The 26015-nt window shown below is 38.1% G+C and overlaps 2 protein-coding genes across 19 annotated transcripts in view; one reads left to right on the top strand and one right to left on the bottom strand.

The window, feature by feature from the left end:
• Nucleotides 1-10996, top strand: part of camk2d2 (calcium/calmodulin-dependent protein kinase (CaM kinase) II delta 2) — a gene marked incomplete at its 3' end in the record, with an annotated part of 40002 nt that extends 29006 nt beyond the window's left edge. For 2 of the 9 annotated variants that reach the window (XM_082165817.1, XM_082165816.1), the window contains exons 14-20: nucleotides 374-433; nucleotides 2993-3037; nucleotides 3142-3190; nucleotides 6344-6419; nucleotides 7273-7367; nucleotides 7452-7680; nucleotides 9458-10993. In XM_082165817.1, the coding sequence (XP_082021943.1) occupies nucleotides 374-433; nucleotides 2993-3037; nucleotides 3142-3190; nucleotides 6344-6419; nucleotides 7273-7367; nucleotides 7452-7680; nucleotides 9458-9467 (564 nt within the window). Of the gene's footprint in view, nucleotides 1-373; nucleotides 434-2992; nucleotides 3038-3141; nucleotides 3191-3501; nucleotides 3601-5421; nucleotides 5443-6343; nucleotides 6420-7272; nucleotides 7368-7451; nucleotides 7685-9457 lie in introns of those variants that run through there. The other 7 variants (XM_082165813.1, XM_082165812.1, XM_082165810.1 and 4 more) reach the window with 7 other exon arrangements.
• Nucleotides 10997-11127: 131 nt separating this feature from the next.
• Nucleotides 11128-26015, bottom strand: part of ank2a (ankyrin 2a, neuronal) — an 85608-nt gene continuing 70720 nt past the window's right edge. For 9 of the 10 annotated variants that reach the window (XM_082165719.1, XM_082165722.1, XM_082165720.1 and 6 more), the window contains 8 exons: nucleotides 21332-21404; nucleotides 16664-20920; nucleotides 15828-15917; nucleotides 15300-15383; nucleotides 14845-15009; nucleotides 14509-14679; nucleotides 13830-13921; nucleotides 11128-12985 (listed from right to left, as the gene is read on the bottom strand). In XM_082165719.1, the coding sequence (XP_082021845.1) occupies nucleotides 12820-12985; nucleotides 13830-13921; nucleotides 14509-14679; nucleotides 14845-15009; nucleotides 15300-15383; nucleotides 15828-15917; nucleotides 16664-20920; nucleotides 21332-21404 (5098 nt within the window). In that variant the 3' untranslated portion in view covers nucleotides 11128-12819. The remainder of the gene's footprint in view (nucleotides 12986-13829; nucleotides 13922-14508; nucleotides 14680-14844; nucleotides 15010-15299; nucleotides 15384-15827; nucleotides 15918-16663; nucleotides 20921-21331; nucleotides 21405-26015) is intronic. The other variant, XM_082165724.1, reaches the window with a different exon arrangement.

Genomic DNA, 26015 nt, shown 5'->3' with positions numbered 1-26015 from the left:
CAATTTTGATTGATATATGGTAAATGTAAAATGTACATTTTATAAAATAAAAAAGAAGAATATAATAAATAAATAAAATAAATAAAAACTCAGGATTTTTTATTTTATGATTTTATTATTTGTGCCACAGTATATGTTCAGGCTTGTGTCCACCGTTGTTTGTGAGTTGTATTCATCAGATCATACATCATTAGATCCCTCCCATGTGAATCTATGCTTGTCAGTGTATCTGTGTATTCATACTTGTGGATGCCCTGTCACAGAACTCATTTTTTCCCCTGTCTTGTGTAATTTTGTATCCCTAATGTGATGTTGTAGACCCCGTCAGTTTGATATTTTGTAATTTGTGATCTGCTCCTCATCCCACTTACAGGTTAACAACAAAACCAACATAGCCAGCAGCCCTAAAGACACAGGCCCCGCCCCAGCACTGGTACCCATGACAACAACCCCACCCCCTGCACGATGTTACCCCAGTAGACCCTCCCTCTTTTACCAACGAGCCAGATTTGCTTACCTTTTCACCACAATGCTCTGGTCCAAAACCTAAAGAGCTACCTTGTTGTGTACTACTTACACAGGCAGCTAGTTGTAAGGCAACATCCTAACAGTCAAGCAATCTGATCATGCAGCAACACAAAATAACATTTATCACATAAAGCACATGACAGAATTCACATTTGATTTCAAAAGTTTAATGTTAGCATGTTGCTAAGCTAACAATACAATAACAAGCAGAACACATACCCAGTAATCAATGTTTCAGTACATATACAGTACATCTATTTTTAGTCAACATTTCTTATATTGCATTGCATTCTGGGATTGGTTTATCTGAAAAGGATATATACGATGCTGCCTTAGTATTCTGCCTAATTTTGGAACGCTTTCACATGGTTTGTCAATTCATGGGTTTCATCCGGTCCCTTTCCACAGGTGTATAAAATCAAGCACCTAGATTATGAATGCAGACTGCATTGTGCTTGATTAATACACCTGTGGAAAGGGACCGGATGAAATCCATGAATATTGTCAATGATGCATTAAATGATGCATCAATTTTATGCTTTGCATAATAACAGTGACATACTGTAAATAGTTTAAAGAAAACCAAGAGATGGTAAATCTGGCGCTGTTGGTGTGTCTACCCAAGTTCCGCGAACCTTGCATGACTTTATTTACCTCTTATGACACTTTTATGTCACACGTGTTTTTCTTCCATTTGAACTCTTAATTCCAGGAAATGTAGGGTTGTATTTAATCAAATTGTCTTTGAAACATCAAAAGCAACTGCTGCTGCTTGATGTTTTGTAGTGATATAGTTTCATGCCTTCTTAAGCACAAATCCATTTAACGCTTGTGGTTTTTGCTTGCACAGTCATGGTGTATTGACATTAGTCTACTACTTTTGCCCATTTGTATTTCCCATTTGTTTAAATCTAAATCTTGTTGAATCCGAGTGTCTTTCTCTAGCAGATGCATAATTTAAGTACTTGGAGTGAATGCTTTGCAGTGCATGGCTGGTGTTAGCATTGCTTTGATGGGCTCGTATGCTTTGAGCTCTTCGCTGTGTGTAGCTTGACATCGGTTTCCATCCATAATGATGCAGACATGCACATATTCAAATGTCTCTCAGACTGACGACACAGTGACACGCTCATTCTGACGCACACAGACTTTCTCTCTGTCACGCACATGCACACTCAGAGGGTTTCTTAGACAAGTGACAAGCACGCATATGTAATCTTCTCTAATCTGGTGGTGATTAGACAAGACATGATCAATTCCGCTCAGTCCCGCTCAAAGACCACCAAGCTGATTAATTACATTGTATCTGTCAGTGTGTGTGTGTGTGTGTGTGTGTGTGTGTGTGACCTAGGGATCACCCCATTCTGGTGATACACTGCATATTTGTTCAAAAAGAAAAGAAAAAAGATCTAACCCATATTACAAGAGAAAACTGATCCAAAATCTATTTATTTAGTAATTCCCATAAATCAGATATGGCAAGCAATACATGTAAAAACACATATACAGTAATACATATGTCCATGTATACAGTTAACACTAAAATTAAAATATGCATACAGTATTTGTACTGGATGTATTTTAAGCCTACACTACCAGTCAAGAGTTTGGAAAAAATAAGATAGTTTTTTAATGTTTTTGAAATACGTCTCTTATGCTCACCAAGGCTGCATTTATTTGAACAGTAAAACAGATAAACAGTTCAAAAGATAAGCATTTATTTGTAATGGGAATCTTGTAACATTATATATGTCTACTGTCACGTTTGGTAAATTTTATTGTGTCCTTGTTGTATAAAAATAATAATTTCTTAAAAAAGAACAACTTTTGAATGGTAGTGTATATGTTTTTCATGTAATGTTTGCCATATATCTGATTTCTAGAGACAGAGCTATTTCTTGTGTTTTTGGTAACTGCTATAGAAGTGTGCACTTGATTGTACTTCATTTTAAGTTGCTTAGATAAGAAAAGTCTATGGCAGTTCCAATTATACTCCAAACCAATTGAATATTTTTGTTCAATCTCTTTTCATTAGCTGAGCTGGAAAAGGAGTCATTTTAGAGAATCGGGATTTGACTAATGAGTCAACTTCTAAAATATTAGAGAGGACCAATCCACATGCATTGAAATTTAAAATACTCCAGGTTTATTTCTGGAGTGTATTGTTTGGAGGATAATTTTCACAATAAACTTTCAGCTTTAATCTGCAACCTGAGCAGGATTGGGAGAAGGAAGTGTGTTTTAGACTCCATTATCATGCAGTACACATGCACTACACATGATAAGTCACCAATGAGAGAAATTAGATGATGTTCTGAAAGTATTGTCATTTCCTTAATACCTAGAAACAAAATCATTTGCAATTCCATGCATGTTGTGTCTTGTACACAGCCATTATTCTGCTATCAAGCTTACTTTTCATATACAAATAATAATGTTTATTCACTGCTTTTCAATCTTCCAGGAGCCACAAACTACCGTGATCCACAATCCAGTGGACAGAAACAAGGTAATAGGACATATTTCTATTAGCAGTGGTATGATGCCTTGACTTGCAACTGTCCAGTGTCCAGTCTGAAAGTGATTCACAAAGATCCTTTCACATTTCTCCAGGAATCTACAGAGAGTGCCAACACAACTATTGAGGATGAGGACCTTAAAGGTAAAGCTTGACGTCTCTCTGGCTGTGTGTCTCCCCGTAGACGTGCTTGTTGCTGTTTTCCCTCCTCGATATGTCTTCCATCCGTGCTTCTCCTCAGTCATGTGTACATTCTTTCTTGTTGACGTTCCCCACCGAATTTGTACTCAGGTTCTGCCTGTTGCTGCCATTCTTTCCCCTGTTCCTCCTTAGTTCGTTTCCCCACTTAAGGGTGTCTTGTTTCAGTATTTCTTGTCGAGTGTGCTATTTGAAATGTTTTCTTTTTCGTTTGTCCTGCTCCTGTTGTTTCTTCCTCTCATTGATTCAATGTACAGCCAGACGCTTTGGAAGCCTCAGCATTAATTCAATCTGGCAACCCGCGGGCCGCCCGCAAAACTCCGAGCCCAAGCAGGCGCCCAACTCCTCGGTGCAGAGTAAGTCCGTAACGGGCAGGAGACAAAATCACCCCGTCCTCCCCTAACGTCGCTCAAATGCTTCGAACCCCCCTGTATGAACGAGAGGCGCCTCAACAACTCCGATCTGCCCTTTTAAGGATATTCTTTAATTTACAACTCCAAACTTCATTCTTCATCAATGCTCCGAATGTTTTAATCCATCCAGCTGCTTCTATCAGACACACGTTTGTGTCTGCCTTTTCTTCATGGACTGCATTTTAAGACTTTGAAAGGCCAAGGAAATCATAAATCACAATAGTTTCAGAAGAAACATCAGATTCTAATTTAGGTTAGCATTAAAAACACACGAATTCCAGTCTGTGAAGGAGAGGGAGACATAGATGCGTGTAGCATGTGTTAGAAAAGCCTGATGGATTAAAAGCAAATCTCTGAATCAATAGAGATGCTCAAGTAAATGGGAAATCAGGTTTTAATGTGTAAGTACCAGAACATTCTTTCAATATGCTCTTCATGAAAAGACAGCCTCTCACCGTCTCAAATTTCCTCGATGTGGGAGAAAGACCCTTCTTTTGACTTAAGTGCTCTTCATTCATTACAGAAAACCACCTGGCTGCCGGTTACACCACTAACAAACCTCTTCTTACTCAAAAGATTGTTCATTTGACCTTTTACCCCTGTGTCCTAGGACTAGATTCTGCATTGTCCTCTATTGCACCCAATATTCCTAATATGGAGAGATCCACTGCACTTGCTCCGGTATCCCACCCTGCCTCATGCCTGAGAGCCTGATGTTTGCTCCTTCTTTTTAGTATCTCTTCCCCTCCCACCAATCCAACCAGAAAAAACCCTAACCCTAACCCTGTATTCAAACAAATAGAATCACTTTGGATTTGTTCAAGCTCAGTAATATGGAATGGACCTAAACCAGTATTGAAAGGACAATACGCTATTTTTCAACGTCAGATTCTGTTTGCACTTTATGTTGACATGACCATATGACAAAATGCATTTTGTCTAGAGTCTGTGTTTCACATGATGAAAAAAAAATGTGTTTGTATTATTTTGAGGGCTGTGAATAGATTTAAAATATTACGTTACGCTGATTAATGCAGTTAATCATAATCATTCATTTTTCTGAGAAAACCGCCAAATTAAGATCATTCAAAGATATTATTGTGAAAGCATAGAATAGATAGTTCAGAAAATGGATTAATTCATTTTTAATACTCTAATTAATCAAACCAAATTAACACAATTTACAACTGACAGCCCTAATTCTTTTATTGTTATTTATTTTTCGACAAAAACCATTTTGATATCTTATGAAACACAGAGGAGAATGGTGTTTCCACATATGCTAACAGTGGCATTATGCTGAATAATGAAAATGAAGTTGAAAAAAGGTTGAAGGCCCCATGTTACAAAGCATGGCCATTGTTAGAGAGAACAAGCATTAGATGGAATGCTTTTCTAAAGAAAAGTAAAGTCCTCTTTTTCTCATTTGAAAGCCGCAAACCCTTTTCCATCTCATTTGTCATTCAGTGCCTTCCGGGCGAAAGACATCAGCTAGAAGACGTATCCATTCCTTTTTTTCTTTTCATCTATTAATTTGCAGAAACCATAAAATCAGTGCTGGAGAATGATATAATTAATATTTCACATTAAATGAACTGTTAAATATTAAAAGTACAAAGTACATTTAACGTCTTTTTGCCCGGTGGGCTGGAGTTATTATGTCATCATCAGTAGACGTAGATGCATTGCACTAGTTTTATTTGGTGCTTTCATAAGAAATTGCCTTTTTGACCAATTATGAGCCATTCTTTTGCTGTCCCTTAGCTTGCCAAGTTATCAATAAAGGTAATTTTTAACTTTAATACTTTGAATGAAAGTGTTGCCTGTGATTTCCTATCAGTAAACACTGCTCATTCTGAAACTCATCGTAGAACACTAGGAGTTCTGGGATACGCTTTCCTTTGGGTGCCCTTTGTTTATCGAGTGTCAAAATTGGCTCTTTTTTAATAATACAGTAAACAGAACAGATTGTACATAGACATAAAATTCACACAACTTCTCTGTAAGCCACTTAGGGCTGGGCGATATAAATAACTAAAACAATACAACAACAACAAATACTCAGATATATATACTCGATACATATATCTTGATATTTATGTACAGTATTTGCTCTGATAGGGCTTTTTTTAATTAATCAAAGCAGCTGTTTCACTAAATGAACAAGAAAACGTGTTTATTTTTTATTTAAATGCATCATCAATGCAATGAAGGACCTTCATGAACATGTATGAGTGATGGTCAGTTTGATGTGATTCAAAAACTTCTCAAAATCAACGTTTTGTTACTTAAATCTCTTAAATCTCTTAAATCAGAGACACTGTTAAAAAACTCTCATATTCATGAATTGTTAGACAAAAAAGAATGGTGAAACGTGTCTAATCCCATCATCTTTTTAATGGCCAAGTAAAAAGCATATTAAAATCATTACGATATATACAGTATAATTAATTACAAATATTCAATATATCGCCCAGCCCTGAAGCTAACTAATAACTGAAAAGACAGAAGCTATAAAGGTTCACTGTAAATTTGTTTCTGGTGCTTTCTAAACAAAGGTTTGCATTTTGTGGATTGCATAAATTCAGTCAAGTTTTGAAATGAGTTGAGATGTTGATTAATAAATGTAGATTCTTGTGCCGTGAGCATGTCTGACTCACACGTTAGACATTTCTGTGTGTTTCAGCTCGAAAGCAGGAGATCATAAAGGTGACCGAACAGCTGATCGAATCCATCAACAACGGCGACTTTGAGGCTTACGCGTGAGTGAACGCACAAACCCTTAAGAACACTAATGCATTGCTTTAAGATCACTAAATTCAAGGCTTTTGGTCATACCTAGGATATCCAGAACCACCAAAGGAGGGAGAGCATTTTCACATTTGGCTCCAAAACTCTGGAATAGTCTTCCTGATACTGTTCGTTGCTCAGACTCGCTCACCCAGTTTAAAACTAGATTAAAGTCGCATCTCTTCAGCCAGGCATTCACATAATATTTTTAATCTTATTACAGTTCAAACTACAATCCGGCCTCTAGCTCATAAATGCCAGAGGAGAACTGGCCCCCGACTGAGCCTGGGTTCTCCCAAGGTTTTTTTTTCTCCATTAGGTCACCTGATGGAGTTTTAGGACACCATTAGGTCACTTGATGGAGTTTTTCGGTTCCTTGCCACTGTTGCCTTTGGCTTGCTCAGTTGGGGATATTTTGGGGATATTTAATTTAATTTTATCAATCAATAAATTCCACTTGAAACAAACCTTGTTGTATTATTTTAATTTAATACTGTGAAGCTGCTTTGATACAATCTGTATTGTGAAAAGCGCTATACAAATATACTTGACTTGACTTGACTTGCTTTATTTTCTCTTTGATTACTGAGATTATATTTAATGGTTACTTTCACAACAGGTGCTCCGTCAATACTTAGAACCAAGCCTCACTTAATTACAGCTTTTGATTGGCAGATTGGAGATCAGAAGGAAATTCAGATTATATCAGCGACTATATACGTTCACATTTATTCTTCACAGACTAAAATTGGAACGCTCCAGGTGCTTTTGTACCAATGTGTGCCCACAAAATGAGACTTTTACTTTCTGCTCTTTTTCTTACAGAAAGATTTGCGATCCTGGTCTTACTTCCTTTGAGCCAGAAGCTTTGGGAAACCTGGTGGAGGGACATGACTTCCACAGGTTCTACTTTGAGAACGGTATTTAGACTAATATCTTTTCACACTTGCGAACAGTATCTTGAATTTTTACATCGGTATTTAGATCACCGTATTATCTTTTAGCTCTGTCCAAAGGTAATAAGCCTGTACACACTATCCTGCTGAACCCCCATGTGCACCTGATCGGGGAGGATGCGGCATGTATCGCGTACATCCGTCTGACCCAGTACATGGATGTCAGTGGGATGCCCCGCACCATGCAGTCAGAGGAGACCCGCGTCTGGCACCGTCGAGATGGCAAGTGGCTGAACATACACTTCCATCGCTCTGGAGCCCCAAGTGTGCCCATCAAGTAAGACTCTTAGAGCGTTTTCTACTGTTTAGTTTAGATGATAATGATATTGATCGCAAAGGGTCATTCTAATTTAGTTAATCATACTGTCTGTAAGTGACAGGAAAGACATTCATAATGTTACATAAGACTTCTATTTTAAATAGTGCTGTCAAATCGATTAATTGCGATTAATCGCATCTAACATAAAAGTTTGTGTATATACTGTATATATATAGCCTATATTTTAGAGGGTGGGAATCTTTAGGCACCTCACGATCCGATCCAATTCCGATTCTGGGAGTCACGATCTGATTCCAAAACGATTCTTAATTTCCTTTTTTTTTTTATTAATCAGTTTACCGACTTGAAAAACATAAGCACTTTTTAAAATTATTACAAATTAAACAATTTAACTAAAACAATTGTATGTTAAGAATTTTAAATATAAAAACTAAGAGCTTCAAAACATAAAAGTAAATAATAAAGAGGAACAAATAAACATATTATAAGCAGTAAACAGAGAGTGCTTTCAGTATTTAAGAGTATCTGAATGTTTTCCGTTCAAGAAGTGATTTTTCTCTTTCTCATCTTTATTGTTGTTGGATTATTACTGATGACATCATAGGCAGCGGGAGATCTAATAAGATGCATTCATACTGATGCACAGATCTCTTTTGAAATATAAGACGTGGTTTGTCCTGGATAATCCTTTAAGACATAACTGACTGTGTTTACATTAATTTCGCATCATAAACGCATTAAATGCAAGTACATTTAACCACTTACACGGAGTTGCACACAGCCGCATGAGTGAGCGCTCTTCACAAAGCACACGTTAGCATTTGAAATAGAAAGCAGCCTTCTGTCAGTGGTTTCATATTTTTTATACATAAGCCCACTGCATTCCAAACATTCCAAATGATGCCTTCGTAGATGTGTGTGTGTATGGAATTGGAAGCAAGAAGAATATGGGTGTTTCTAAAGCACACGCAGCGTCATCCTGGATCTGCGGTTAAACACTAAGAGAGAGAGAGCATCACAATGCATTTTGTTCTTCCACCCCTTATATGTATATATATATATAAATATAAATATATATATATATATATATATATGTTAAATATAAATATATATATATATACATATATATATATGTTAAATATATATATATATATATATAAATATATATATGTTAAATATAAATATATATAATATAATATAATATTTACAAACTTATTTTAGATGCGATTAATCGATTTGACAGCAGTAATTTTAAATAAATGCTTTTCTTTTGAAATTATCATCCTGAAAAAAAAAATCACGATTTCCACAAAATTATTAAGCAGCACAACTGTTTTCAACATTGATAATATTAAGAATAGTTTCTTGAGCACCAAATCAGTATATTAAAATGATTTCTGAAGGATCATGTGATGCTGGATTAATGACTTTGAACATTCAGCTTTACCATCACAGGAATAAATGACATTTTAAAATATATTATATTAAAATATAAAACAGTTATTTAAAAGAAATATTTCACAATATTTCTGTTTTTACTGTACTTTTGATCAAATATGCAGCCTGGGTGAGCAGAAGAGACTTCCTTTAAAAACATAAAATCTTACCGACCTCAGACTTTTGAGTGCTAGTATAACCGGGACACAAATGCAGAACTAATGACCTAAGAATGACCTGTTATAATTAAGCTACATGAAAATATATCAGTCAGAAACATGAATTCATTATTTAGTGGAATTTAATAATACTAATTTAATGTTATGCTTATTTCTAGGTTTTGCTGATGTGTGTTTGTCTGTGTGTATTTTTGTAGTTAATGGCATATTAAGCTTCAATATTTCCCAACTGAGGAGAAACCATCAGCAAAAACCCAACCATCTGTCAGTCAAACTGGAGGTGTGTCTCCTAAGCCACACCTCCTTCCCAACAACCACGCCCCTGCCCCTCCCCCTCCCCTTCCCCCTTGAGGGTCGTTTACATGTTATCACAAATGGACCAGAGAGTTCAAGCATTTTGCTAAAGGTCATCACCTACACCAAAACCCGTGGGCCATTCGCATATATGGACATTATTAAAAGGAGTGTATTTTTAAAATTTTATTTTCTGTTTCTTTTTTTAAGCTGTTTTGGTATGCATTTTAAATGTATAGATATGTAAAGAGAATCACCTTTCCCCAAGTCTGTACTGTATTTTTACGTCTATTTATGTGTGTGCAATATATCAATTTTGAAAGATAAGAATGTTAATATTGAGCTTGCTATTGTTCTGGTGATGTACATATGTCGTGATCGTTCAGATAAAAAATGATAAAACAAAAAATCTTTAAAAAAGAACTTGAAGAAACTTTTAAAAATACGTACATTAAATTCTGGCTTACAGCAAAATTAAAAGATTTTAGTAACCGCTGTCAAAAAGCTTTGTTTATATTCGCTAGCTTACAATGTTTGGCTCCTTAAAGATTCTGATATACTTTACTTGATTTAAGAGAACTGCAGAATACTAATATGGACTGTATGTTTATCTTTATGTCATAGAATATGAGAAAAAAACGATATCAATGAGAATGTAGCATACATGATACATCAAACTGACAACCATTGGACAAATGCATGGAGGACTATTTTTTTTTTTAATGACCATGCTGTCTTTTTTCTTAGTTTATGTTGTGTAATTCATGGTTTCCTTATCAAATTGTGTTTTATTTCTATCAATATCATAAGGATTTGATACAGTAATGATGATAGCGAATATCATCATCATGAGCCAACATATCTAGAAGTATCACCCTTCCTTCAGATCTATGTAGCTTAATTTTTCCTATACTGAGTGGCTGTGAAAATATCCTTTGACTTTATATCATGGCTGTATGAGAAAAAATAAATATAAGTAGCTTATGAGAAACTACATGTATCATTTTCACACATTTGTGATTTTTATTTATCCCGACATTATTTTCGCCCATAGCAAGAGCAGCGAAAGTGAGCTGAGCCTGATTTACAAGCATGCACACTGCCCTTAGTGGCGACTTTGTGTCTTTGAGCCACTCAATCGGAAGATGATGTCATAGAGGGTGATGTCGGAATGGAACGGTCTTCCTTGAGGAAAAACCTCACCACTAACTGGACTATGCCAACACCATAATTTCCATTTTCTCCATGTTCCTTTCTCTCTTCTTAAAGACATTTCCTCTGCTGATACTTACAGAACCTCGACGCCAATATGAGGATGTGAACTACATCATTTGTTGCCATGGTGGCGCTAGCAAATCAACATATTTAATGAAAACTACAATAAAGATGTGATATGTACTGTATGTTTGATGTCAGGTGTCAGCTTTCTCTCCACACACAACCAGAAAATAACCATGACATGAAGGTTATGACACTTGTACACTTTTATTCTCTTTCAGCCATATACACACACTGCAGCCATGGTATAGTGTTTAAATGTCTTTTTTAAAAGTCATATAGTAAACTAATACATGCCTTTTAGGATAGATATTTATGTACCATATATATATATATGCATATTTTTATCTCCACAGACATAGAATGCGGATTCAGTAAATCAAACGTGGGCCAGTCACAGTGAAAGTAGTAGCAGTGTTCAACTTTGATTAGAGGATGACTTTTAATGCTGTTCCAGGGCCAGTTTCCCAAACCCAAATCATTATAAGGGGAACAAAGCACAGCTGGCCTCAGATCAGCATTAAAAAACAACCTCTGCTAACACAGCTGTATTAATCTGCAGTTAAAAAGGAAAAGTAATTAGAATATCTCATGGTACACTCTTCTTCCCAGTGGTCTCAACTGAAGCCAACCTGTGATTTGGTGAATCAAAAGGAATATTCACTCGGTTGCACCCGTTTTATGACGCACAAAGTATAGAAATGTAATACATCAAAATAAAACATTCTTTTTGAAAACATACATCCATTATGCTCACTTCTGAAACCAATAAGATATTTTACCAATCATAAATACCTTATTAAATAAATATTCCCTAACACATACTGATATTGAGCATTATGTACAGAAAAAAAATGAATATACTTTGAAAATAAAATACCACATTTCCGTTTTCACACACACGCTCAAAGAAAATAATAAATTCAGACGGAAAGTTTAAAAATAGAATCATATGTGTAACATTTAACTGATCATTTAAAATTGATTCCACCTTTGCTTTCTGAGTCCCTCTTGAAACGCTTGTCAAAGTAAGTTTAAAACCATAAAACGTGCGTTAATGTGATCTTTTATAACAAAAAGCTGTACTGAAATGTTTAAACTCCAGTGATGATGAAGAAGACTAGAATTGCTACAGATCACAGACACAAAGAGAGGGGTGAGGCCGTAAAATGACAGTCATCTAACCATAGAAAGAGTGTTATTAATACAGTAAGTGTCTGCTGCTAGCTAAGCATGCCTGCGCTAATATCCTTACAGGTGGCTAATGTGATCTACTGCCGTTTTAAAAATGCATATTATATATACTCTCCATGGACAGAATACACAGACACACAATACCCCAACAGCTGATAAAGAAGGCAAGAAGTTTTCAGACATCTCAACCGTTGAGATCAAAACAGCATGTAATGATGTGGCGATATAATGCAATGATATTCAATAGTCGTGGTAGGCAGTGCAGCACAGGTTCAGTTAGTTCGAGCTTAAAATGTTCAGAGAATGAACGACCAGGACTTTTTTTCTGTTTTGATAAAAACATTTTGGTTTTTGTGATGTCTTTTTTTGTTTGTTTTTTTGTGCGTGAGTGTATTTGTATTCATTATTTCATAACTGAGGGGTTTAAAAAGCAAAGGAACGGAAAGGAAAGGAAAGAACACCCTTTGGTCACAATGAAAGACAAACAGATAAACACTCGTGGTGAACTGGGGAAAATAAGGAGCGAGAAAATATTGTCCGTTGACTTAAACTGGGCAAACATCCAGTTTGACTGGACAGGAAGACTGGAAGCGGCAGGAGTGAATTGCACTCTGGGATTGCATGAGCGTGGTGCATAGGAGTGGTTAGGAGGGCGGACAGGCTCAAAGAGAGGAGCGATGGAGATTGGGAGAGGAAAATGAAGGTAGGGAAACCATCACTCTGACTTCTCTTCAGCTTCCTCCCCCTCTTTCTCTCAGTCATTTTGGGCACAGTAGTGGTGAATGAGGTGATGGAGGTGATGCTGTAGGTTGTCATGTGGCTCAGATCGATCGTCTATCTGGTCCACGCACACACGCTTCTGTCCCCCAGCATCCCTCACTACTGACCTCCTTTGGGTCCTAGACTTCTGCATCCTCGTCCTGTAAATAAGAAAGAAAGATCGATCAGCGTCTTACAGTGCAGAAACTGGTGTTTTTAGGTCCTTATTAAAGGAAAAACATGGAAATCCCATAGTACTTTCGTGTAAAGTCAGGGTACATTTTTTATTAGAGAACTAAAGGCATGTAAAGACATGCTTTGTTAACAAATATACACACACTGGCGGCAAATATAGAAATTCTTAACTCAGTCTCTATAGAACATTTGCATGAACATTACAATACACTACTGTTAAAAAGTTTGGGGTCAGTAAAATTGTTACTTTTATTAAGCAAGAATGGATTTAATTGATCAAAAGTTACTAAAGACTTTCATAATGTTACAAATAAAATTTCACATTGTTACAACTAAATGTTGTTCTTTTTAACTTTCTATTCATCAATGAATTCTGAAAAAAATATAGCAAAGTTTCCACAAAATTATTAAGCAGCACAACCCTTTTCAACTGTGATAATAATAATAACGACAAATGTTTCTTGAGCACCAAATCAGAACTTCAGATTGATTTCCATATCAGAAGGATCAAATGACATTAAATACTGGAATAATTGCTGCTGGAACTTTAGTTTTACCATCGCAGGAATAAATTATTTTTAAAAATATATTAAAAAAGAAAACATATAAAGATATATAATTCACAATATTTGTTTTACTCCATTTTTGATCTAATAAATGCATTGATAAGAGACTTTTTTCAAAAAACAATTCAAAGATCTCACTGACACCAAACTTTTGAACAATAGCGATAAAGCCCCCCCCCACCCCCAACACCCCCACACACTTTCAAACTAATATGCACACAAACGCCATGCCCGTCTCTCAAACCTCCTGATCACAGATCCATCAGGCTGCAGTATTTCCTGCTCTACCACTCGAGGGATCTGCACCTTCCTAAAACCTCCAAAGTAGCTTAGAGCCTGAGGGAATGAGGCACACACTACATCAACACTAAATGAACCCTGATGAGAAAGAAACATGATGGACAAACTATTTGGGTATGTTGGACTGTTAGAGCAGTGGATGCCTTAAATGTTTATGGCATAGTTCAAAATGACATAGGCCTATTAACAGAATTATTTCTGCACTATTTACAACTGTACAGTATGTTAATTTTCTGTATGCACGGAGTACCTGGATGACCTACAATTGCAAGGAATAATGTATCTGAAGTAAAATATATTTTTATATCATGACTCATTATTATTATTATTATTATTATTATTAACTGTCAAAAGCCAACACATTTTTACACAAAATTGGATTGATTTATTTGTAAAAAAAAAAAAAAAAAAAAAATATATATATATATATATATATATAAGCTGGCAAATGGGGGAAAAAAACTTTGATAGAACTTTTGGTTATAAAAAACAAAACCAAAAAAATGTCATAGGCAAAATGTTGAGACAGTGTAAGTTTGGAATCCTTCCCTTAAAATAATGCTAAGCATAAAAATCTGATGTTGTAAAGATGTCAGGAATGACTGCTGTGTTTAGCAGCTCACCTGGGTGAAGTCATCCCGGGCAGAGGGCAGGTCTGTGGCGAGGAAAGGATCCCCCTCATGCTTTCCCAGCTGTTCTCCATGTACCACTGTCGTTTGGACCACCTGTCTGACCTCTTGACCTACAACAGACTCCCCCGAAGCTGACATGCCGTCTTGCTCATGGAAAGTTACCTGAAATTAAACAAAAGACACCTCTTTAATACAGCAGATCTCTTTAAATGCCAATAATTGAGTAAGTGACCAAAATCAACTTAATTGTAATCAGAATGACTTTAGGTTAAGTAAGCCTTTTATTTTTTCATCTTGTATCTCATGATGAGTGGCAGCATCACACACCTCTGTCTGATGTCCTTCGCTCTTCAGTACTGTCCTCTTCATTACTTTCGAATATCCGTCCCCTAGCGCCACATTGACAGGCTGTTGGGCGGAGCCCTCCACCCTCACCTGCTCTGTCTCCACCCCATCAGATGACACACACCGTCGAATGACCTTCCTGGTCACCTGAGCGGGTAAGAGAGTGAGATAAACACATTTGAATGGAAATGATGCATTTAACATAAATCTTTCTGGATCATTTGCTCTTCTCTTGCTCTTCTACCTGCCCTCAGAGTATCACATTGACAATGAAAGCAAATAAAACAAAAACATTTAAGTAAATAAAAGTTAAATAAAAATGTAAGAGGACATAGAGGACAATAACAAGAAAGCTCAGATTTCCATGGATGGATGGATGAAAAGGTAGATTGACTGACGGACGGATTGACGAACGGGTGCAAATCTTGAATGTTTACCTTCTTCACAACCAAGTTTCCCTGTGCATCTGTGTATTGCTCTTCTGTTACAGACTGTGGAGGAATATCTGGAACATCATCACCCTGTAGAAGAAACCAGACACACAATCAATACATGTCACCTGCTAAAGCAGTGTTCGTCATAAAAGGAAACAGCTGCCCTGGCTTGGGTAAAGGTTAGGGTTAGCAAAAGAGGAATAATAAAGAAACAATGCTGAAAATATTAATCCAATATAGAAAGAACAACACATCCTGTAGAAGTTGTCCATTTTATGATGATCAAGAATCAACTACTCCAGCAGTATAATATATGGGAAAGCATACAAGGTTATTAGTTTTAAATGGACAACTTCTACCAGCAATTGAGGAGCAGGGAGGTTAAGTCACAGCTGAAAATGCAGGATTTTAAAATAGTGTCAGTTTCCGAAATAACAGTTTGGCACCCAAAGTTGCACACCAAGTGTGTGTTAAGAAACTCTCACACTGAACCTCAAAAATAGACCAGGCAATTCTCAGTCACAGATGTACCTGAATAATTACTCTTCTTCGCACCACTCTGGTGGTCAGCACATCCTCATCAGAGCTATCCGACAGCGCACCTAACGCATCATCAATCTCCTAACCAAACAGCGTGTATGAAAAATCATGCAATAATATAAGATTAAAATGTACATGATATATATAAAACATAAAAACGTTTATATAAACACAATTAACAAATGAATGTAATGCTGCCCCCTCTGCAAAAATAGCATAAGACTAAACATTATTAGAACCTGCCAATGACTATCAAAAATCAATAACATGGCCATATGCAAAATCTTTCTTGTTTTTGAATTATATATCTATAAAACAGAAAACCAGACAAGGGACAACAAAACATTCTTAACTTGACACAACATGCACCATTTTTAAATAGACTTGTATGAAACAATTAGCTGGTAAGCAAGTCACTTCAAATCCAGCAATCCATTGCTTAGTTGTTCTAGTTCTACATATCTATGGAAAATACTTTTAGTTGTTATGTATATTAAGATATAGTTATTACTTGCTTGCAAAATCCTGCATATTTAGTATATGACATTGCAATTTCATAAATGTAGTACATGCATCAGCACTATCTGAACAAGCTGACAGTGATTATGATGGTGTTAAGGTATGAATGTGACATGATCATGTTTTTTTTTATTTTATGTTTGAGTAAAATCAAGTTTTTCAGGTTTTAAAATCCTCCTAATTAGTGATATTGTTAATTCAAAGACACCAAACACCATCCCTTCAGCAAACACATTCAGCGGGAAATGGATTAGGGTAGATTGGAGAAGGATTGGGTGGAAGAGGGAGGTCATGCTGAGGATGCTTACCCTCCTCAGATCATCATCATCATCATTATACTCAGCCCCTCCTCGAGGAGGAAGCTCCTGAGGAAATTGTGCAGAAGATTCAAGACTTTTCTGGCTTGAAAAGTATTTCTCCTCTGCATCATCATTGGGTTCTTGGATGATGAGAGAATCCTCAAAATCGTCACTGTCTGATGACCTGATTGACCAACGAGGGCTCTCATGGGATGGTAGTGCTGAGGCACTTCTGACATTTGGTTGTTGTTGTAGTTCATGAATAGTTGACCTCAAGACTTTATTACTAATTGCCATTGCACCTTTAAAGGGTTTGTCATCTTCTGCTTCAGAATAATCTGAAATGGTCTGTATGCAGTCGAAAAAAGCCTCAAGATCAGAGTCATCATGTTGTTGATCAATGCTTAGTAAGTCTTTGGGTTTTGGTTTTTCAGTATTCGCAGGTTTTGGCACATCAGTAGCTTCTAATTCCTTATGTTCACTCAGATCAGTTTGAGATGTAGGTGACTCCATTAATGTTTTTTCAACCATTGATTGTAGTTCCCCTGTAAATGTGTCTTGGGATACACCAGGAACTAACAAAACACTCACCTCAGCGTTGACCGGTTGATCAGATAATGGTTGTTCTGGTTGAACTGTTTTTTCAAGTTCCTCGAGCACCGAATTCATGTTAAACACCAAGGGTTCAGAAGAGTCAGAGAGACAACGGCCAGAATGTTTTTCCTCTGATTGTTGGGATATTACACCAGACAAAACAGAGTCTGACAGTTGCCGTTTGGAATCTTTGGAAGTTAAGGCCTTGTCACTGCCATCCTGAGAGAGCAGTAAAGCTAGTACTGCCTCCTGGGAAACAGGTTTCTCAACTGCTGGATTCATGTTCACAGTGAGTACCAAGGGTTCAGAGGACTCAGAAAGACAGCTGTCAATATGCTTTTCTTCTGACTGTTGGGGTGCATCAGAGATTAATGATTCAGACTGTGGCCGTTTTAAACCTTTGGACACCACTGCCTCCTGTGAAACAGGTTTCTTAGTAGTTGCTGATCCAAGTTCAGAAGACTTCTCCCTGAAGTCAAAATGTTGAGAAGTTATGACTGTTTCTGACAGTAGTTGTTTGGAATCATTGGAAGGTAAGGCCTTGTCACTGCCATCCTGAGAGAGCGTTAAAGCTAGTCCTGTCTCCTGGGAAACAGGTTTCTCAACTGCTGGATTCATTTTCAGAGTGAGTACCAAGGGTTCAGAGGACTCAGAAAGACAGCGGTCAACATGCTTTTCTTCTAACTGTTGGGTTGCATCAGAGATTAATGATTCAGACTGTGGCCGTTTTAAACCTTTGGACTCCACTGCCTCCTGTGAAACAGGTTTCTTAGTAGTCGCTGATCCAAGTTGAGAAGACTTCTCCTTGAAGTCAAACTGTTGAGAAGTTATGACTGTTTCTGACAGTAGTCGTTTGGAATCTTTGGAAGGCAAGGCCTTGTCACTGCTATCCTGGGATGTAAGTAAAGCTAGTCCTGCCTCCTGGGAAACAGGTTTCTCAACTGCTGGATTCATGTTCAGAGTGAGTACCAAGGGTTCAGAGGGCTCAGAAAGACAGCGATCAATGCGCTTTTCTTCTAACTGTTGGGTTGCAGCAGAGATTAATGATTCAGACTGCGGCCGTTTTAAACCTTTGGACTCCACCGCCTCCTGTGAAACAGGTTTCTTAGTAGTTGCTGATCTAAGTTGAGAAGACTTCTCCTTGAAGTCAAATTGTTGAGAAGTTATGACTGTTTCTGACAGTAGTCGTTTGGAATCTTTGGAAGGTAAGGCCTTGTCACTGCCATCCTGGGATGGAAGTAAAGCTAGTCCTGCCTCCTGGGAAACAGGTTTCTCAACTGCTGTATTCATGTTCAGAGTGAGTACCAAGGGTTCAGAGGACTCAGAAAGACAGCGATCAGTGCGCTTTTCTTCTAACTGTTGGGTTGCACCAGAGATTAACGATTCAGACTGCGGCCGTTTTAAACCTTTGGACTCCACTGCCTCCTTTGAAACAGGTTTCTTAGTAGTTGCTGATCCAAGTTGAGAAGACTTCTCCTTGAAGTCAAACTGTTGAGAAGTTATGACTGTTTCTGACAGTAGTCGTTTGGAATCTTTGGAAGGTAAGGCCTTGTCACTGCCATCCTGGGATGGAAGTAAAGCTAGTCCTGCCTCCTGGGAAACAGGTTTCTCAACTGCTGTATTCATGTTCAGAGTGAGTACCAAGGGTTCAGAGGACTCAGAAAGACAGCGATCAGTGCGCTTTTCTTCTAACTGTTGGGTTGCACCAGAGATTAACGATTCAGACTGCGGCCGTTTTAAACCTTTGGACTCCACTGCCTCCTTTGAAACAGGTTTCTTAGTAGTTGCTGATCCAAGTTGAGAAGACTTCTCCTTGAAGTCAAACTGTTGAGAAGTTATGACTGTTTCTGACAGTAGTCGTTTGGAATCTTTGGAAGGTAAGGACTTGTCACTGCCATCCTGGGATGGAAGTAAAGCTAGTCCTGCCTCCTGGGAAACAGGTTTCTCAACTGCTGTATTCATGTTCAGAGTGAGTACCAAGGGTTCAGAGGACTCAGAAAGACAGCGATCAATGCGCTTTTCTTCTAACTGTTGGGTTGCACCAGAGATTAATGATTCAGACTGCGGCCGTTTTAAACCTTTGGACTCCACTGCCTCCTGTGAAACAGGTTTCTTAGTAGTTGCTGATCCAAGTTCAGAAGACTTCTCCTTGAAGTCAAACTGTTGAGAAGTTATGACTGTTTCTGACAGTAGTCGTTTGGAATCTTTGGAAGGTAAGGCCTTGTCACTGCCATCCTGGGATGGAAGTAAAGCTAGTCCTGCCTCCTGGGAAACAGGTTTCTCAACTGCTGTATTCATGTTCAGAGTGAGTACCAAGGGTTCAGAGGACTCAGAAAGACAGCGGTCAATATGCTTTTCTTCTGACTGTTGGGTTGCACTAGAGATTAATGATTCAGACTGTGGCCGTTTTAAACTTTTGAACACCACCGCCTCCTGTGAAACAGGTATCTTAGTAGTTGCTGATCCAAGTTCAGAAGACTTTTCCCTGAAGTCAAAATGTTGACAAGCTATGACTGTTTCTGGTGTTTGTGGACTGAGGTCAGAGCCACAAAAAGGAGAAATTTCACTCAGCTGTGCAGTTTCCCTTGGAATCCACATGTCTGGGTCAGTCTCAGATTGAGACAACAATTCTCTCTTAAAGCCATGACTGTCATTTATGAGAGGTTCAATGGTTAAATCCAATTGTGTATTTACTTTTACTGCATCAGGAAAATTAATATATTCTTGATCACCACAATGGTCTCCTAAGATTTCTGGCTTTTGCTTTGGAGATTCTAAAAGTTGTAGATATGGTTCCTGTTCACAGGAATCAGTTTGTGGTTCTACCCTAGGATCAGCTTCGGGCTCCGAAGGTTGCTGTGGGGAGCTGTTTGTATCAGATGGTTCTTGATTTAAAATTGTGATCTTGTGATGAGTAGGTGACTGCAGTGATGCAGAGTCAATTGTAGGAGAGGATTCAACTAAATTTTGATCTGCTACTCTAAGGCTTTGCAATGAAGCAACTGGATCCAAATCACTAAGCTTTCCTAGGGTAAAAAAGACCTGATCTGATTCTGGAGAGCCCTTAATGAGATCTGGAGTCACTCTTGAAAGCCCTGTATTCCCTTCAACACTGTGTGAAAGAGTTTCATCAGCCTCCCTCACAGAAGCATGAGGGGAAAGTGAAGGACTAATATTTTGGCCTAGTATTTGGTTGCTGTCAGGAACCAATCTATCAACTTCACATGGTTTGCTTTCATGGTATGAAGAAGACTGTATGGTGTTTGAAGTTTTATTAGGTTCAAATAGTTGTGCCTCTAATGATTTTTCATTACTTTCTAAATCACTTTTTTCATATACAGGCGACACTTGATCAAGACCCACAGAATCTTCATCTTGATATTTTGGTTCTTTGAATTGATTTTCTTCATCTTGACTCAGTGGTGAAGTGTGTTGCAGTAGGTCGGGTACTGTGTGTCCAGGTTCAACTGATGACAAAACTGAATTTTCACCTGACGAAAATCTCACAATAGACACCTGACTGAAATCAAAGACATTTTGAGATGCCTTTGTTGGTTGTTGGTGGAATTCTGACTGACTCTTCAAACTGACTGGTGATGAAGAGAGACAAGCATTTTCACTGTCTGAAAGGTCACCCTGAGCTTGATTTTCCTCCTCAGATGCAGCTGAAACCTACAGGATAAATTATATGAGGTATGGAAAAGTATGACAAGGGAAAAGAGATGATATTGAAGGGATATATACAACCAGTGACAAACAAAACATGCAATGACCATCAGTTCATTTTAGAAACACATCCATGTAACCATTCTGTAATCATTTCTATTCAGGCATGTCAAGAGAGAGCAGTCTAGAATCATCAGTTGAGTAGAGTGTGTTTCTTCCTGGAACAACATTCCTGTATGAACTTTCCTTAAGCCTTTTGCAACACAATGACTAGTAAGAGTTCTGTGCAATCTTTTTTTTTTTTTTTTTTACTAGAAAACTAAGACCCTGTGGAAGGTTTCTTGTCAGTACTGGGGTTGACACATTTTGGACATGACCCACAGGTTATGCATCAAATGCACAATACCATGAACTTACTTCTTCATCTGCAGCTTCCTTTGTAGATTCTTTCTTGACCTCTTGAAACAGCCATGGATTGGTGAAGCTGTCCCTAGGAGACATTGAGAGAGGAAAGTGAATGACCAGGTTGTGTACTACCAGAAGACTGATTAACTGAGTGCAATCATCACTGTAAATGTCATTTAAAAAAGGTAGCGGACTTCCGGCTGAGTATGTGAGTGAGAAGACGCACGTGAAGCGAGCTCCCGAGCATTTTTTCTTTCAATTATATCTTTCAGGCTACCTAAAGCTTTAAGCAAACTTGATGGTTTCGTTTTTTAAATCACTTATTCTAGGATTGTTGCTTGGAAAGAATTTTGGCTTCAGAAAGGCAACGTAAACTTAAATCGTCAGCGACCGTGACAGGGAGTCATGGCGACAAGCTGCCGCTAGATCTGGAAAATCACCGTGCCACTTTGATCTCCGAGCTATTATATACAATCGCAGAACAGGTGAATGTAGCCATTGACTCCGCTCTTGCACCAGTTGTTGTGTCCTTTGAGAGTTTTAAATCAAGCATTGAATCACAAAGATGACACATTGGTGAGCTTGATAAGCACTTGAATGATTACAGTGACCGCATTGAAGCACTGGAACAGGCGGTGCTAAAGTTGAATTCGGCTAACAAACAACTCACCAATACAGTGGAGGTCACGCTCTCGGAGTTGAAATCTCCATGTCATCGGCATCCCAGAGCGAGCAGAAGGGAGCAATCCGGTTACCTTTATGTCACAGTTTTTCCAGGATGTGCTTGGGTCAGAAATCTTTCCAACTCCCCCGCTGCTAGATAGAGCGCACCGTATTGGCCCCGCGCCTTCGGCTGACCGGGAAAATCAAAGGCCTAGAGTAATGATCGTGCGGTTTCACTTCTTTAAAAACAAAGAATTGGAACCAACTCTTCCATCAGAGCTGTAAGGTCTTCATTTCCCCTGATTTCAACTCCGGCGTTGCTAAGAGGAGGGCGGCATTTACAGCAGTGAGAAACGGCCTGCGTGAGAATAGCGTTCAGTTCTCTCTTAGATTCCCTGCTTGCCTGCTGATCGACCTCGGCGATGAGAAGCTTCAATTTGACTGCCCCAAAGAAGCACAGCGATGGTTTAAAGGGTTAGTTCACCCAAAAAATTCTGTCAGTAATTACTCACCCTCATGTTGTTCCAATCCCGTAAGACTTTCGTTCATCTTCGGAACACAAATTAAGATATTTTTGATGAAATCTGAGTGCTGGATCACTCCTCCACAGGCTTATGGACATTATAACTTGCTGGCCCAGAAAATGTATTAAATATAGTCCAAGTGACTCCAGTGGCTCAATCCTAAGTTTATAAAGTGACGAGAATACTTTTTGTGCGCAAAAACAAACAAATATAACGACTTTATTCCACTTTTGGGTGGCTTTATTCCACTTCACTATTGGGCGACGCTAGTCATGTGTGTGATACGTGGTGACGTGCAACACAGACGCGCTACGCTATTACAGTATAGTATTCTCGTCGCTTTATAAACTTAAGATTGAGCCACTGGAGTCACTTGGACTATATTAACAATGTCTTTAATACATTTTCTGGGCCAGCAAGTTATAGTGTCTATAAGCCTGTGGAGGAGTGATCCAGCACTCAGATTTCATCAAAAATATCTTAATTTGTGTTCCGAAGATGAACGAAAGTCTTACGGGGTTGGAACAACATGAGGGTGAGTAATTACTGACAGAATTTTCATTTTTGGGTGAACTAACCCTTTAACGAACGGTATTCTACATCCTAGGTATTTTGTAGAGATAAAAATCAAAGGACACCATTGTATAAGCAATTGTATTCTTGATACAATGCTACTATAACTGTTATCCGAGTGAATTTAGGCAAATAAGTGCTTTCATGTTGCCTGAAATGAATGTTCTCTATGTTACTCCATATATGTTCAGGAGTGACTTCATGTGACATAGATGCGAATTGATAGGATTTACCAGCATCGGATGTTCCTGAGTTTTGGCGTTCTGCCTCCATTATTTGGGAATGGAGAGAAGAATTTGAGTGATGTTCAGAGTAGGGTGGGGAGAGTTTTTATATACTGTATATATATATATTAGTGGTGGGCCGTTATCGGCGTTAACGTGCTGCGTTAACGCGAGACTCTTATCGCGCGATAAAAAAAATATCGCCGTTAATCTATTCTCCAAGTTGGGTTGGGAGATGGCTCTATACTACACAAGCTATGATGACGCAATCTACCCGCGGCCGCGAGGTAAACCCGGCTGCAACGCATATTCGTCGTCATCTTAAGTAAACACGGCTGAAAGTGAAAGCTGGTGAAAAATATCGGTGCAACATCCATTATTTGGACTTGGTTCGGGTTTAAGCCGTCAGACGAGCAGCAGCAAACTATATACAGAGTGTGTGGGGTAACAGTTCGGTAAGTTAACACACGACTAATCCGTTCTACCACCTCAAATTCAAAACGAAACATGATATCACTGAATACCAGCGCGCGCGTATTATTCCCATTCCAATATATTTTAGTGCAGGGCCGGATCTACCATATGGGCAATCTGGGCACTTGCGCAGAGAGGGGCCCTCCGTGATCGGAGTTTTTTTTTTTTTTTTTTTTTTTTTTTGCCACGTTCGCTGCTACATAAAAATAGTATACACAAGGCTTTGCCTCGATCTTGATAATTATCCAATCAGAATTTTAAAAAAGTGTATATTACATTATATGATCTCTTATTCATGCAAATGCTTTTAAACAATTCATGTGCGACAAGACAAAAGTCTGACTGTGACACACACACACAGACATAGAAAGACGCGCGCGCGCCAGTATCGTGCGCACAGACAGCACGCCAGAATACAGTTATCTTTCGTGCTTGAACTTAGAATAACACACACAATTATGCCAAAATGTCCGTTTTGTCGAGTATCTTCATAACATAAGAGCTGTCTTATGATGAACGTCAAGAGTTGTGAAAGAATGAGGCGCGTGCGAGAGCCGCGTCTCCGTCAGCTGGTCTTAAAGAGACAGCAGCCAATAAAGCTTTCTGTCAGTAAAGTTAATCAAAGAACAAAAAGAACAGAGAAAATGACTCACTGCTGTTGACTAAAGTTTTTTTTTTTTTTTTTTTTGCTATAATAAGGATTAGTCTATATTTAATTTATAATTTATGCAGTGCAGTTTGACAATTTCGGTATATGTCCTAGGTCTACCTGTTTGACAGGCACAGGTAAATATGACATTTATTTTTAACTCTTGTATTATTGAGACAAATAACAATATTGAATTTATTTTAATTTGAAAACACAGTGCATTTAGTTGTTGTTTCTAGTTTGAGTTGAGAAATGGGCTACAAATTTCAGCATTATCACTAATCTGTGTGTGCATTTTACTTGAGAAATAAGCAAGTTAACTCATGAAACCATTTGTTTACTATATCGCAATCGCATATCGCAATATTGACCTCAATAATCACAATATGACATTTTCCCCAAATCGTGCAGCCATACTTTTCAGAAAAATGTATTTCGTATCATTGTCTTGTGAACTAGTCATTCAGCTTTTGATCAATAGTGATTGGCATGTTAAATCCCACACCTGGTGTGTGTTCCTTTGGAGGGTGTGGTTGTCAGGTAGGGGAGGGGGCCCATGAGCTTCAGTGCCCAGGGGCCCCTGGGGGTACTAATCCAGCCTTGCTTAGTGGTGTAGCACATCATCTCGATTTTAAGAATCGTTGTTGTGTTTCTTTTTAACTGAAAAGACATCAGTTAGACAATATTCTAATTTTAAATTTGGGGTTTCATAAGCTCCAAGCCATAATAAACATTAGACCTACTTAAGTCTCTGCAGCTGGTGTACTTAAATTTTATTTATCTGCAAAATTATGTTGTATACTTACAGTTTTGCACAATATATGTTCTCAAAACTACATACACCCTTTAAAAAAAAATACATTTAGCAGTTGTTTAGCATGGGTCTGTGTAATCTGTTCTGAAATGGTTTTATTATAATATACTGTATATCGTTATCGCAAGAGGCTGCAATGTATATCACAATATAGATTTTAGGCCATATCGCCCATCCCTAATTGATAGCCTATAGTAGTTGATAATAACATAGGCCTACCTAATGTTGCCTACGGACGGTAACAGTACAGTAGTAACCTTTTACAGTCTATGAGTAGAACAGCTTTCTCAAGCAGTTTATGATGCATTTTGGAAACAGGAGATGAGCCCCTGGTCTAATGCGCCACCTGGCTTGAGAAACCCGTTCTCAAAGACTTACTTTTATAGTCATTATTTGGGTAGCACACATATTCTGAATGCCTTCGGCAGAATTCAAATGAGCCATTTTAATCTAGATTAATCTAGATTAATTTCAAAATTAATCTAGATTAATCTAGATTAAAAAAATTAATCTATGCCCACCTCTAATATATATATATATATACACACTACTTTTTTCTCCTCCGCTTTTGGCCTCCTCTAATTATATATTAAAGGTATAGCGGAGGATTTTCTTTCTCCGGGTGGGTAGCCTGTACTTTTGGTCCACCTAAGTGTCAATCATTCTGGTGATATGTTTACGTAAGGCCGTCGTACGTGCTCGTGCACACGATTCACACGATGGCGTGCGCTCAAAACACAGGTTGGGCTTCCCACTGATGCCTCAGTCGCGAAGT

The sequence above is a fragment of the Leuciscus leuciscus genome, assembly GCF_965113295.1.
Source record: "Leuciscus leuciscus genome assembly, chromosome: 3".
Taxonomy (NCBI): Eukaryota; Metazoa; Chordata; class Actinopteri; order Cypriniformes; family Leuciscidae; genus Leuciscus; species Leuciscus leuciscus.
The sequence above is the reverse complement of the archived record's forward strand: the minus strand, read 5'-3'. Positions and strand labels throughout refer to the sequence as shown.